The following is a 14,348-nucleotide window of genomic DNA, read 5'->3' as shown; positions in this document are numbered from 1 at the left end:
ATATTGCGCCATGTATATCCATCCGCGGAATACTCGACTATTCAGATTATACTCCACTCGGTCTATCTTCATCTCCCCGGAACTTGACGTTGAATCGATTATCTCCAGCTTTCAGTTAAATTACACGGATTATAATATCCACTCACGGTTATGAAGCGACGCGATTCGACAGACTCGAGGAAAATTCTCCCGGAACGTTTCGATATGTGCCAATATGGAAGTAATATATTTTCTGCAAACCAGTCTGACTTTCGTTGAAGGCCGAGGTTTAAAATCATACCTATTTTTGGAAGTGGTTTTTAAAGAAAACGAAAATACTCGGAGCAATTTGAGTTTGAGGGCTTTACCATTTATAGTTTCAAGAAGGTTTCAGAATTTATTCATTGAAATTAATAACAAAATGGCATTTTTGAACTTGAAATTTTAACACAACCTCTAGAACTTATTTATCGATTCCACCTCGTGGCTAGATTTTTGATTTTCAATCCCAACATTTTTTTATAAACTCTTTGTCCATAATCGGACACGTTTAACTTCTAAAAATAGGTACCCATCCTTTCAGAAACCACGACCTATAATTCGAGGTTTGAAAATTTGCGTTTTTTTCACAGCATATCCCGGACTTCAACTGCTCGACATTACGTATGACAACATATTTTTCCGATCCGCGTAAGCTCGCATCGCAACAAGGATCTGAGGGGACGTAGATTGCAGCGGGGTTCAATCGGAGAAGAGCAATCAGTCCAGTCGCAGATAACCTCGTCACACCGAGTATATTCCAAAATTCGTCGAATCGCCGTTTCGCAAACACGGACGCAGCTTGATTCCACGGACTGTAACATGCATCGGTTATACCGTTGGACGTGTTGCGAAGCTTACAGTCGCGGGAAGTTGTTTGATCCGAGGAATAGAGCAGCCGGCTTTGTGAGCTCCGTGAATTTGGACCTGGCTAATCAGTGGGAACCGAAAGCCGGTTTCGTTGGCACCCGAAATTTCCCATTTTCCCATTTCCCGTTCTCCGCGTCTCGATTTTGGATTAAACTTCCGCGGCCCGATTCTCACCTCTCGAGATTTAACTTCTGCATCACGGTTAAAAATCTGAAAAATTTTTGACACCGACGCAATCTTTTTATTCGCACGGACCGAGACGCGGAACAAAATTGCTAACCGACGGTTATACATATACGCGTTCAATTTTAAATCCTTCAACCTTCGGCACCCCGCAAGCTCGATGCTCGGCGGTTATTTTTTAATCAATGAAACCAGCTCCGGTGTTTTTCACCACCGCAGACGCGTCCACCGATTGATAAATCCACGCTGCGTGCACACCGGGTAGAAACTGACCATTGGTCATGTCACGCGGTGATGCGTTTCCGCTGCATTTCTCTTACTCTTCTCTGTTAGGTTGGATTTTTGTGTTTCATTTTATTTATTTATTTATTTTATTTTTTTTTCATTTCAGTTTCCTCTTTCTCCTTTTTGTTCCACACAATATTTTTCCACGACATTCAGTTGCATCAACGCAAAACTGCGGTTGTCGTCATTGAAATGTCGACAAATGTTTCTATATTTAATTAACACGCGATTGGAGCGTAATTTTAAACAGAAAGGATCAAAAACTTTTGAATTTTTAGGTCACTTCGATGATTAGATTAGATTAGGTTAGGTTAGGTTTGGTTCCGAGCATAACAATTGTACGTTCTCTTGATCCTGAGATAAATCGAACGTGTCTACCATGTTTCGGAATGCATAAACCTGTTCGCGGTATGAATTATACGAGGGGGTTGAAAATGCAAGGGTGGTAAGTCAGTTTGACCTAATTTTTTTTTAAGACAAAGGAATTTGCATTTAAAATTACTAGTAATTTTGCCTCGTTCCGTATCTGAACAACGGTTAAAAATTACCCTTCCTAAAACATTGAGTTAATATCGAATACCACGTATTACATTGATAAGCGAAAATGAATCACCAAGGTCCTAAATACCTTACACCAGCGCTTGGATTTTTAACCCTTCATATATCGATTGTGTGTACCGTAATTTGCGAGTACAAACCGAAATAGAAAAAATAAAATAAAGACTCCACCCACACTCGGACATCTCGAATGAATGCTGCGTGCAAGCTATCATAAACGGGGTGTCGAATTTCGGCAAAGCATAGTCGCGATAAACCTTGAAATTTAGACCGCAGGGCGAAGGTTTAGGTGTGGAGGTAAGTTATCGTCGTTCGAAGCTGCGTTACGAGCTTTCATATTCGTAATAATAATGTTTATATATCGGTACGCATCGTGCGTCGACGGCGGGGAACGGGGGTTCATACGTGCCTGGTGTGACGAAAAGTATGACGCCGAGAACCAGAGCTTGCGCCACCATTTCAAAGAGCCAACGAAAGCTCCAGTTCCCCCGCAGCTGACAGCGCCTCCTGATATTATCATCGGCATCTCGTTGGTCTTCGGTTGTCAGCCGCCGCTGACGATAGTCGGCAGCAGCTCCCAGCCTCACTTTTCCAGGGATCACGTTGTCCTCATTCTGCCGCTCCTTGTACCGACGTCTGCATGATCCTAGACACGTCGGCTGGCCCGAAGATAGACTCGGGTTTTTCGCCAGTTCCGTCCTGCTGCAAGGAAGAGAAGAAAAATATCGTTCATCCCAATACCAAAACAAAAATCGATCAAATTCAACGGCTATTTAATCGTTACATTTTGTGTACCTGGACAAAACGGTCCAGAAATAATAACCAGCAAAAAAATAACGCGTATGTGAAATTTAATTTGCTGTCAGGGGTTATTTTTGTTCGGTTAGCATTTGTCGCGCGTTGTTTATGCAAGTTTATTTTTCCATGAGTTATTTTTACACGAGTAATTAAGGTCAGTCACCACAATTTTTCGCCGATCATTTTTTAAAACGAATACAATGAGGCATGCTGTACTTTCTCATTCGTTGAAAATATGTCCCTTTTCCCACGTGGATAGTAACAATTACGAAGCTTGCAAAATTCTATACAAAAGTTGTACGGTGAAATTCCGTTTGAAAGCAACCTGTCATTATTCGTACGTGAGCAGGTGAATTTTTACGCACACGATGTCAACGACAATTAAAATATCAGTTAAATATAGAAAGCATTTCGATTCGAAAATTCGATGAAATCAAGATCGAAGAAGAAAGCTTTGGGTGTTTGACAAAAAAGAAAGTACCGTCAATTGCTGTATAGTTATTGAAAATTTATCGAGGCGAACAGAAATCCAAAGTGAACATGGAGGCTTGAACCGTGTGCGAAATCTTTTGTGCTGCCTCAATTTGATCGAATATATTTATTCCGCAATTTTCTCGCTCTTAAAATGAGCAGTCTGTACAATTTGTATTATACTTTGTATTATATATGCGTTGGCATCACGCGAATCGTGCCGGCATTCTCAGTACGAACGCAACACAAAAGAACATCCATATAGAGGCGATGATGATCGTCGATCGGATAAAGACCGGTGATTTATGTAGGAGTCCGGACGGCACAGCCCTTGGCTCGAAATTACAACGCTCAGGTAAGTATACAGCGATAAATTAAACCCCAAGTTTGCATTCGGAAAGGAAAAAACAAGTCGCCTGTACAGTTCATTCAAGCTGCATCTCGATCCTTCGATCTCGCGTTATTTATAATCCGGACGTGCGTTTGACGATGAAAAAATTTATGAAAGATTTGAAAATTTCTACGCGATTTTTAATCAGTTTCACACGTTTCTACTGCCGAATTAATCGATCCAAGTTCCTCACCGCTCGTCAGTCGATTGCTTTTCTCCCTAATTATCTCACCTGTCCTTCTCCCTGCAGCCTCGAGCATACTCGTCGATTTTGCGGGGATCATTCACTAGCAGATTAGGCGAAGATATTCGCCGGTCGCAGGATTTTTGGGACAGCCGTCGCCGGAGTTCCGTGGCTTGTGGCCCTCCTCCGACCCCCATTCCCCCGCTCCCATAGTATCTGGGGATATAAAAAGACGGGAATCAAGCGTGAGGATGCCGTCGATCGTCGAAAAGCAGGATTCAAAGTTGAAGGAAAACTAGATGAGAAAGAGAAAACGTTCAAAACGGCTCGCGAAAATCAATGCTTGTGTAAATTTTTTCGCGCAGTGTATAAATTTCCGCCAATGTTCAACTCGTATTTTCAACCCTTCCGAAACAGTGTCTTCTGTGAACTTTGACCCGGTCAATCTTATCGTTGAACTTTCAAGCGCGGATATCACCCGCGACGAAGAATCGTCTTTTCCTAGGCTGTCACTGAAAATAGGGGTGATCGTGGAGTAAATCAAGATGTCAAAACTCACCCCCGCTGTTCCGCCACCACTACCTCTGCCGCCTCGTCAACCCCCGGCACCGACCTAGGTCGCCCTGTTCAGTGGCTGATCCGCACCGCGTTTCCAGAATAATTCAAGAGGCGTCTTGATTCTGGTTAGCCGAAAGCCTCACCTGCAATACAATGATTAAAATTAAGATTTTCAGAGCGGCTTTTAAGCACAGCGTCACATCTAGATTACTGCCGAGAAGTACAGGTGACAAAAAAAAAAGAAACGCGTCGAGGGAGATAATTTTCTATTCGTCGTTTTGTTTATTTTATTCATCGCGTGGTATGCATATGTATACGTGTATATATACATATATATGTAAATGTGTGGGTATATACACGGAATTGACCGTACCGAACGAGGCGGTGATTAACGCCTCGATTTGGCTTGTGTACATTCATTTCGAACGTTCGTTAAGCGCGGAGGGTTAAAATCCCTAACGAGCGATATTCTATATCGTGTCTGCGTGACCTGTTGAAGGTAATTGATACGACGCAACTGCCTCGCGACATTTTGTCTAGTCTCGATCCCTGACACTGGGATTCTGAAAAAAAAAAACAAATGAGAAAAAAAAAAAATGTTGTCCAGGCGCGAAAAAGTACAGGATACAAAGTAATGAAATATTTTAATGTAGTAGAATGAAGATCAAGTTATTTCACTACTCTTTTCAGAGACTTGATAATTTTTTTTTCAACCGAATCTGTACAGTATGGAATTTCACTCATCGCGTATAATCGAAGATCTCAGACAGTGAAAAAATCACTTCCCACCAGACACTTCGAATTGAATTAAGATCGCTACGAGGGTATCAGTATATCCGGTACGATTCCGCCCGTCACTCTCTGAAGCAATAAAAAAATTTCTCCCCCCATTTCTCGCAGTATCATCGATACAACTGATTGACAGTATCCGGAGTGAAGTTAGCGCGCCAAAGTATTTACAGACATGTAACCGACTATTCTAATTCGTGGAAAGATCGAACGAGCATCGAATATACCCGGTGAAAAATTTTCAGCCGCACTTCAACTCTACAGGAATATACGAACCGTGTGAAAAAAGCCTCAGGGTGAAAAAAGTCCCGTCGTAACAAAGAACGCGGCAATTTTATCCCCGTAAACCGCACGGCGGGTGAAAAAGGAAGAACCGGGATTCGGCGCGGGGGAGGAACGTCGAATCGGGGGTCACCGCCCAGTTTGTTGATACAATTCACCCCCGTCCTGCAGGACCTGCAACGCCGACGGGACAACGACGTGCGGAGGCTTAAACCGAGTCCCAACCGAATCCCACCGGCTCGGTGCTAATAACCGGGTAACAGGGAGACGAGCTATGACAGGTGGTGTCATAGCGCCAGCCAGAGCTGAGATAGCGGGGTGCAATTGCCCGGACGACGTGCGTGTCACGGTGGCATACCCTCCCTCTTCAACCCCCTTCATCCCCCGTCTCCGATCAGCCGCGTAGTCGCGGTCTCCCGTATTCTACACCCCCTTTTTTCCCCCCCGCACGGCATATATTGGCGAACAAGGCACAATCTATCCGGACAGATTTGCTCGGAACGTGATCAATTATTAAAAAGAGAGTTTAGGGTCAGAGAGGGGGATGAGGAAGGAAAGAAAAAGAAAAAAGAAACGAGGGTTAATAACGCAACGACAAAAAAAGTGGAGGGGTGATCTGTCTTTTTTTTTTTTTGTCTTCTAATTATAAGAAGATTTTTATAATCAACGAAAATTTTGGTTATAATTTTTCATCGCGACTTATACTCTAGAAAATATATTATTCACCCAACCTTGTAGCTTAACCCTTACGGCCACAAATTTTTTAACTCATACTTTTGCCCGAATTTTGTTACTCTTGGGTTTTTGGAGCTGTACGAAGTGAAGAAGATCGTTTGATGAAACTGTGAAAAGGCTAGGACGTGGAAATTTTTGAGGCAGGACGCTGAGCGACTCACTGTGACTGAAAGGGTTAAACCTTGCAGATGTTATTATTTGAATGAACAATTTTTGAGTAGCGGAATACTATACATTCAAATATCGGAATCATTCTCTCGTGAGAAATTGATTTGATAATTACATTATTAGGCCTGGAAATTGAGGAAAATAAAATTGCACGCTTATTGCTCGACAGAAAATTTTAAGAAAATAATAAAAATGGAATAGAATAACTTTCGTTAATCCGTGACCCTTCTAACTGCGAAATTCGAGTGCTGGATTTGCGTGCCAGCATCGGCAACGACATTGAGATACCTGGCCACCTCTGGCCTAGAAATTTCCGCTCCTTGAGCCGTTGCCTGTACATTGTAGAGGAATACTACCGTTACTCCATACCGAATGATAAATTGCACGGAGAGCTTGCAAATACCCTTTTCATATCGAATCTGTCGAAGGTCCATAAAAGAATGAGCCGTGATCTACACTGCGGTGGGGTGAGTTGATCGATATCGAAGCGATGCGGAAGAATCGGCGATCTTGCAGACATTCCTACATTGTTACATTATATCGGGCATATTGTATATTATTCCCTGTGTTGGAGAAAACCATCTAAGTATAAAATCAAGCATAAACACTTTTCTGCCTGTCATTTGTAAAAAATCTGGAATTAAAAATTCATAGAAGAATATTGGTTTCATTTTTCGATAAAAATATAGAAAATCATGAAACAGATACGAAGCTTTTATACATTCAGAGATACTTTGAATTTCATACCAAACGATGTGTAAAAAGATTTGACGTACAGCGTATTACGTATCTTGCAGGGAGTGTGAAAAATTGGTACAAAAATCCTGAGGATATTTTTATACCGAAAACCGGAATAACCATTAATGATGTTAGTCACGACAGGGCAGTGCGGGCTAATTAGTCATAGTTTGAAAGCTGTACATCCCGGCCGGTGACGTCATTTGTTGGTATATCTCACGGGGATCGAAGGGATGCGTCCATCACTCAACGTATTGACGGGTATCTCACCCCCGGCTGTTTGGCTCGATCCATCGCGTTGTTGCGTGGCCGAGTGCTGCCGGATAAAGGGTGAAGAGTTGTGGGTGAGTCGGCCGGTTTATTAGTTGTGCAGGAGAAAAATGACTGCAGAAAAACTCCGGAGCGCCAGCCATCCGGCCATCGGAGTTCGGCGCGTTACGAATAATATCGGAAACCGGAAACAAGGGATGATTTTCACCAGGTTCGGCCCGCGGTGAAAATTCTCCCGGGATTGCGGGAAAAACGAGAAATTCACTGAGGCGGAAATCGCTCACCGAGGAGCCGCGTGGTGTGAAGAGATTTGAAAAATCTCCGCCGCAACGGGGGAAGGGAAGCTCCGTGTAAGGAGGGGATTACTATGCAAACTGGGCAATTTTTTTCTCAAGGGCCGTTGGTATGCAACACGTGACGTTCCATCCGGTCGGGCGCTTAAACGTAACGCGAATCACGCGCTCCGGTCGAGAAGCCGAAACAGAGGCGCGAGGGAAATTCGGAGCTGGTGAACGAATCGGAAGCGAGAGAAAAATGTCCGGCGAACTAATTGCGACGGTGTTGCAGCCCGACGACTCAATTACACGCAGCGAGCTTACTGCTCGTCGGAATTGCAAACGCACGCTTGCAAAATTCACGGCCCAGTGGCCTATTTATTAAACAGCAATTTTGTGGGACGCACGTTCTGACCCCTGACCTTACAGCGATACCCGGTTTCGGGTAGGCTGGCAGAAACTCTCGGGACTGGCAACAACTGTTTGAATAAGTGAATACCGTGAAATACGTAGAGTCGGTTGCCGGAATACCGCATCGCGAAATTTTCTCAGAGTAAAAAAATATTTAAAACTTGAAACCTTTGAAACAGTCAAAACTTTAACAAGAACGTATCGAGCTGGTGGAAAAGCAAAGCGATTTGATACTTTGGGTCGAAATTCGCGGTTACCAGTTTCGCCTGTTCATCTTTTATCTTACTTCTGGTTACGTTTCGTCCTGACTTGGAGTCCGTTTGCCGTTGTCAAGGACAATTAGCGAAGGCGGCTTCTCGTCGTGTCGGTAATTTCCTCTGCAGGCGAAGAAAATTCTTCCTCTTATTTCGCGATCCAGATCTTGGGGATAACAATGCGCAGACAGAGGTGGCTGGTGTAACACAGGCCGAGATGCGGAGTTATGGGGAAAAAAAGAAAAAAGAAATTATTTTTAGGGTGAGCGGGGAGAAACCGGGGAACGCTTTCGTCGAAGTTGATTTAAATCAAAGTTGCCGTAAACTTGGAATAAAATCATAATTTGAACGAAGCTTTCAGACTGGCCAAGAACCTCGGGAAACTTTTTTAATTTCATCCCAACTAGACAAAGTTTATACATATATATATATATACATATATACATACATATACATATATATATATATATACATATATTCGTATTACAGCGAGCTAATGAATTCGACGTGCAGGCAGCCGGCCAGGTATTATAAGGCGTACCGAGAAGTTGAACCTTTAAGCGTCGATCGTTTTGTTCCGAAACCGTACTTGCAAATATTGTTACCCTGCATAGAACGACAGCGAACGATTCACGGGGCGAAAATAGGAGAAATAGACGAATCCTTGTAGAGGTGTACGAGGATAAGCCGAGGCCGAGAAGTTCAACGTTAATCAATCGAGCGGAATAAATCTTTCCTGCAGACTCGTCAGTGCAAACAGAAACAAGCCACCGCGTCCCTCCGGAGCAGAAAGGGTCCGATTTGAGACGCGTGACATTTTACGGTGGGTGAAAATTTATAACCTCGATTAAACGGTCGAGATATCTTTCATTGTCGGGCGGCGTTTGCAAAACACGCTCGGAGCTCTCGGGAGTAGATTGTCGAAACGGTGTTGCGGGGTGAGAAGGGGGCGAGGCTTGGAAAATAAAAACAGAAAGAGGAGGGAGCCAAGTCCCGATGCTATCTCGGAGTGGACGGTTCGGATGGACAGTCGACGAATCGCGAAAAGATCATTTTTTCCTCACGATGAGGTGATTCAGCTCTTTCCTCACCCTTTTGCCGTCCCTCCCTCTGCGCTATCGATCGGGGGATCTTAACTGCGTCCTGCACCAAAAGCCTAAGAGATCCTGGAACAACGAGTGGCCGGCCAATTCGCCGGAGAGGTGATAAAAAAATTCAACCCTCTATGAAATCGGGCGTCGCGTCGATCGCGATCGGCGTAAGAAGAATTTAGAACGGATGCAATCACCGAGGTCTTGCGAGTTTGTCCGGAAGGATGAAAGAAAAAAGGGTAGAACGTTGCTAGCGGAGAAAGCAAATACGTCACCGCGGAGACAGGGACACACGTATGGCACACGTGCGAGGAGGATATAAATTTACTCGGAAAAAACGGCGAAAGGGAGGAAAGCAATAATGTGTCCCGATACACAGCCGGCAAAAAGGACAAGACAGTTGTCTGTCTCCCAAAAAAGGATAACGTCGGAGAGAAGTGGGCTGCGCGAAAGCTTGTCCCAGGATCACATCGAGTATAAACGCAGCGGTTGCAGAAGTAGCGACTATTTCCGTGCCGGAAATTGTATTTCAGGATCAGAATCCGCGTGTAGAAATAGGCGGGGGCTGTCATTCGACAGACGGAGACGTCGCGTCGGAACGGAAGGAGAAGAGACGGTCCCGTCCGTTGCTGGTTGGGTACCTAAGTTTATTCGTCCGTCTTCTCATGAGCTTCGAGGAAATTTTCACCTCCGGTTATTGCGAAACAGGAGCTCGAACGATCCTCAAGAACTATTTTCCCCCGTCCATTTCGCCGAGGCACAAAGTCGGAGCGTTCAAAGTGCACTCTTTCCGATTTCCGGCACCACTCATTCGATTCACTAGATGAACTCTTCGGCAAAGGTTGAGTTGAGCTTTTGTCGAAGCGGAGGTAGGTAGAGATAGAAAGTGGGATCAATTATATAGAGACGAAACACGACGGTGCGTTTGCTCGAGTTGCACGTCGACATTGGAAAGGGATGCTTTTGCACAGTTTCACCGAGAACGTTACTCCAGTCCATTTTCTTCCGAACCTTAACAAGTGAACTGCGCTACTGATCGGCCAGGGAAATGACACGAAGGTTGTTTGTCCTGGTCTACTGTCATATACAGTGTCCTCGATGCGGGAGTGTAAAGCAGGGTTACATCGACTCGGAGTAGCTGTACTCGTAAAATGTGGAGGGACTCCATTCACCGCGGCTTTTCCTCTTCGAGGCTGCATCCCGAGGCACACACACACCACTTTCGGAACAGCTCGAGAATTATCTCGAGCGGAGTTGGCTCCTCGGGACAATGGGGAGACATATGGGAACCCGTGTGTACCTTCATATTTACTTGCTTTACATAGATAAACTCGAAATTATTAGACGTCGCAGGTTAGTTAGGCATCCATTTGTCCACACAATGGTACGTTATAGGGGCTCCACCCATTACCACTTTCGTCAACTGAATCCGAACTGAATAATGCAGTCGAACAAACCGTTGAATTCGCCGACCGCGCTGCTACCCTGCAAACATGCATCCATATGCTCGAATTTCTCTAACGAACTGTTTGCCGAAAGATAGACGCACGCTACTGTACGCAAACCCTGTATAAGGGACTCCGGTCGTTTATTGACCTCGTGGATGATGAACCCCGATTTAGGATTTTGTGGATGCGGTAAATCCAGCGAATTTTAGGCGAAATGTCAACGATGATATAATTGGTTATCGGAATTTAATGGGAATCATTTTTAGTAGTCTGGGTTGAAAGTTCGAACCTAAATAACCCGCGAGACATTTGGATAATTGTGTACTCAAGGTTCGCGAGCATCGTTTCCTCTTCTCAAATAACTCGGATGTAGTTGCATTGTAGGAAAAAAGATTGCAGAAGCTGAAGAAGAACGGCGGGGAAAGGATTATATGAAATTGTCTTGTTGAACTCATCGTTGATACTTGGGGTTGGATAGTTTCTTGGAATCCTGTTACCGTCCCGAGTTAAGGAGTAGAGCGAGTCAGGTTAAACTGTAATAAAGCTTGCTACCGGATTTCCGAACTTTCCCAAGCACCTCCGGTTCGATCTTATTCTCTAATTACGGGGCAGATCGATCGATGGAAACGGTTTTTATTTCGCTCCTCTGCCCCACCTGAAACTTTCAACGATTATACCCTAAGAGGATTTCCCTTACTGCCTCACTTCCTACCGTCCATGCAAATGTAATTTTCCTCAAGTATATGTACTCGTATATAGACAATACATAGGTATATACCTATATAATAGATGTACACGAGCGATTGTGAGCATTGCAAAAGAATTCGAGTAATCAGTTAAACTCGCATACATTTTCATCCGTTGTTATGAAAAATATGCAAAATTTTCAGAGGTCAAGATACCGAAGAACTTGACGATCATTTTGGCTGAAAATCGTAAAGAGTGACTAGCAGTGATCAGAATGTTTCTACTTACAGGTACAGACATCAAGTTGCGAGGTAATCTGGTAAATCAAAAATACGAGGCCTGAATCTCGTCCGGAAAGAGTCGCAAAAGTGGCCGAGTAATTCCAGAGTGCAAGTTATGTATATGATCCAGCAAACTTCATTATTCACTGGGTTGTATGACATTTATTTTCACCTTTGTTTCTTGTATTTCTCACCACCACCCGGCGCGTTTTCTCTAAGTCGAGTAAGAACATTTGTGCTAATTTAGGTATTTGAAATGAGAATTTTTCTTCTTTCTCCATTTTCTCTCATTGTTTTCCACATCGCGAACCGGCGAGAGAAAAAGCAATAAAACTGAGAAGCACTCCCTAATTAAATTTACCCTCATTAGAGTCCATGCTTTTCTTAATTATTTCCATTCTTCACCAAACCTAGGGCGGCTTTTCAGACACACGAACGAGGCAATAGCATAACGGTATAAAACTCGACTCGCGATACCTCCGGGCGCAAATTGTTTAAATTTTTCGAATTTGCACCCCGAGCGGCGGCAGCTGCACAGGCATTTTCATCGGCGCAGCAGCAATTACCGGACGAGAAAGGGGGCTGCAGGCAGCTGCAACAGAAACGCAGAGCAAACAGCTGAACTTGAAGAACAGATTGTCCACTTGACCTCTCCTCGACGCAGAATGCCCGGAGGAATAATGCAAACTTTGAAGACGTGCCTCTTCTGTCTTCCTCTTCGTCGAGAATACAGAGACAGACGCATCCGCGCTGTTTAAGCACTCGAACTTGTTACACGCCCGTCCACAAGCCCTAGTGTCTCCAAGACGAGGAGCGTAGAAAACTCGAGACGCTTTTGTACGCCTTTAAAGCTCGCCACTTCGTCCGCCTCTCCGCTTGCTCACGGGCACGAGACTGCCGACCCTGACATGCGGCGAACGCTGCTGTCGAGGCTGGCTTCCGGAAACGGAAATTCATCGGAGGCGGCACTTGAGCCTGAAGCCGATATTTGCATACGGTGCACGTATGTGGTTCGGTTTCACAGGTGGATATTCTCGAGTGAGGACGCGCGCTGTGAACCTGTTTGCGTACCATCGCTTCAGGTGTCCTCTGAACAATTTGTAGCGAAGAGAAGAGATCAATGAGAACCGTCGCCCCGGAGAATGATGGAACTGTTTGCCGAAGCAATATTTATCGTTCGCTCTCTTCGTTTTACAAGACTTCGTTTCATTTTCCTCAGTTTATACTTGAACCGAATTATCCACGGCAGTCGGTCCACAAACCAAAGGAGCAAACATATTCCCGTTTCTAGAACGGAATCGATCCTCGGAGTTCTCTTATCCTCGTTCCTATCGATCCGGATGATTTTCCTTTACTCTCAAGTCGCGGTTCCCGCTGTCGATTCAGTTTCACGAGTGAAATACCACGGGATGTAATATTTGTCGAAGCAATTGTTGCCACTGGAGGCGTGATCAGGTTCGGAGTTGTTCGTTGGAAGGTGAGGGAAAAATTCACCCGGAAGAACCCGCGAAACGGCGAATGACGAGGACTGAATGAAGATTCCGGAGGGGAGGGCGAAGTTCGAGGTGGATCCCAATTGAGAGGATCGCTGGTTCGCGTGTCCGCGGGTCGTCCTGGCGGTTTGGGTCGCTTGGAGGTCCGCAGGATCCGAGCGAAATCAGGTATTCTCCGGGCGCAGGCCACGCCCGGAATAGATTTTGGCCCTCGGTGAAAACCCATTGAACATGCCGGAGGATCTTTGGTCTGCGGAGACGTGACGTTTGCGAAGGGAATCATTTGACCGGCTCGTTAATCAGCCGTTTACGCGACTCGACTTGAATTCCTTTAATATTTGCTAACCGGGACGGAGTCGAAGCGAGGTCTGAGTGACGGAATGATCGACTGCCGCGCCAACTCTCGGGGTGCCTATTCGGCGTCGAGGCGTTTCCTTTGGAGATCAATTTCAGATATAGTTGCGGGGATTAGTGACGGGGTTGACGTCGGGCGATGTATTATAACCCCGCGGGTGCCGAGCGACGTTGGGATCGGAAACGCCGCGACGCCGCGCCGTTGACGTGGGTAAATTTTCAACAATTCTCACGGCGTTTTGCAACCGGCGAAGGAAATCGGCCTCTCGATCACTTTCATCGCCGAGGTAGGAAAGAAGAGGAACTTGAACCCTGCCGCGCGTACGCGAGAGGGTTAATCATTCCGACGAAAAGCTCTGCTCTCAATTCTCAAATCCAAGGGCAAAGTGGTTCGAACGGCACTATTCACATCCCTCCAGTTATTTTCGAAGGTAGAAACATACCTACGATCAACTGGATCGACACGAAACTTGCTTAGTTGGTATACAGCTGCCAGGAAACTGTTCACCGAGTGGTTAACCGTTCTTGAAGTCAGGTATATACTCGGCGTGAAGTCCTTTGCTACTGCAGCTTAAGGTCGTGTGACATCTAAAGTCAAGTCAGGTTGAGTCATTTGAAGTTAGCTGAACTTATCAGGCTTCAACGAAACCTATTTGAAGTTATGTAAGGTAACTCGTCGGTACAAATTATTTGAAGCTGCGCATCTTTTAAAGACGGCAAAACGATCACTTCAAAACCACGTAAAGTTGTCTGGAT

The 14,348-nt window shown here is 45.0% G+C and overlaps 1 protein-coding gene across 19 annotated transcripts in view; it reads right to left on the bottom strand.

Moving 5' to 3' along the window:
• Positions 1 to 14,348, bottom strand: part of LOC124179126 (protein turtle-like) — a 172,889-nt gene that overhangs the window by 45,031 nt on the left and 113,510 nt on the right. For 18 of the 19 annotated variants that reach the window (XM_046563234.1, XM_046563239.1, XM_046563242.1 and 15 more), the window contains 3 exons: positions 4,318 to 4,459; positions 3,807 to 3,974; positions 2,324 to 2,616 (listed from right to left, as the gene is read on the bottom strand). In XM_046563234.1, the coding sequence (XP_046419190.1) occupies positions 2,324 to 2,616; positions 3,807 to 3,955 (442 nt within the window). In that variant the 5' untranslated portion in view covers positions 3,956 to 3,974; positions 4,318 to 4,459. The remainder of the gene's footprint in view (positions 1 to 2,323; positions 2,617 to 3,806; positions 3,975 to 4,317; positions 4,460 to 14,348) is intronic. The other variant, XM_046563237.1, reaches the window with a different exon arrangement.

The sequence above is a fragment of the Neodiprion fabricii genome, chromosome 3, assembly GCF_021155785.1.
Source record: "Neodiprion fabricii isolate iyNeoFabr1 chromosome 3, iyNeoFabr1.1, whole genome shotgun sequence".
In the NCBI taxonomy this organism is placed as follows: domain Eukaryota; kingdom Metazoa; phylum Arthropoda; class Insecta; order Hymenoptera; family Diprionidae; genus Neodiprion; species Neodiprion fabricii.
The sequence above is the reverse complement of the archived record's forward strand: the minus strand, read 5'-3'. Positions and strand labels throughout refer to the sequence as shown.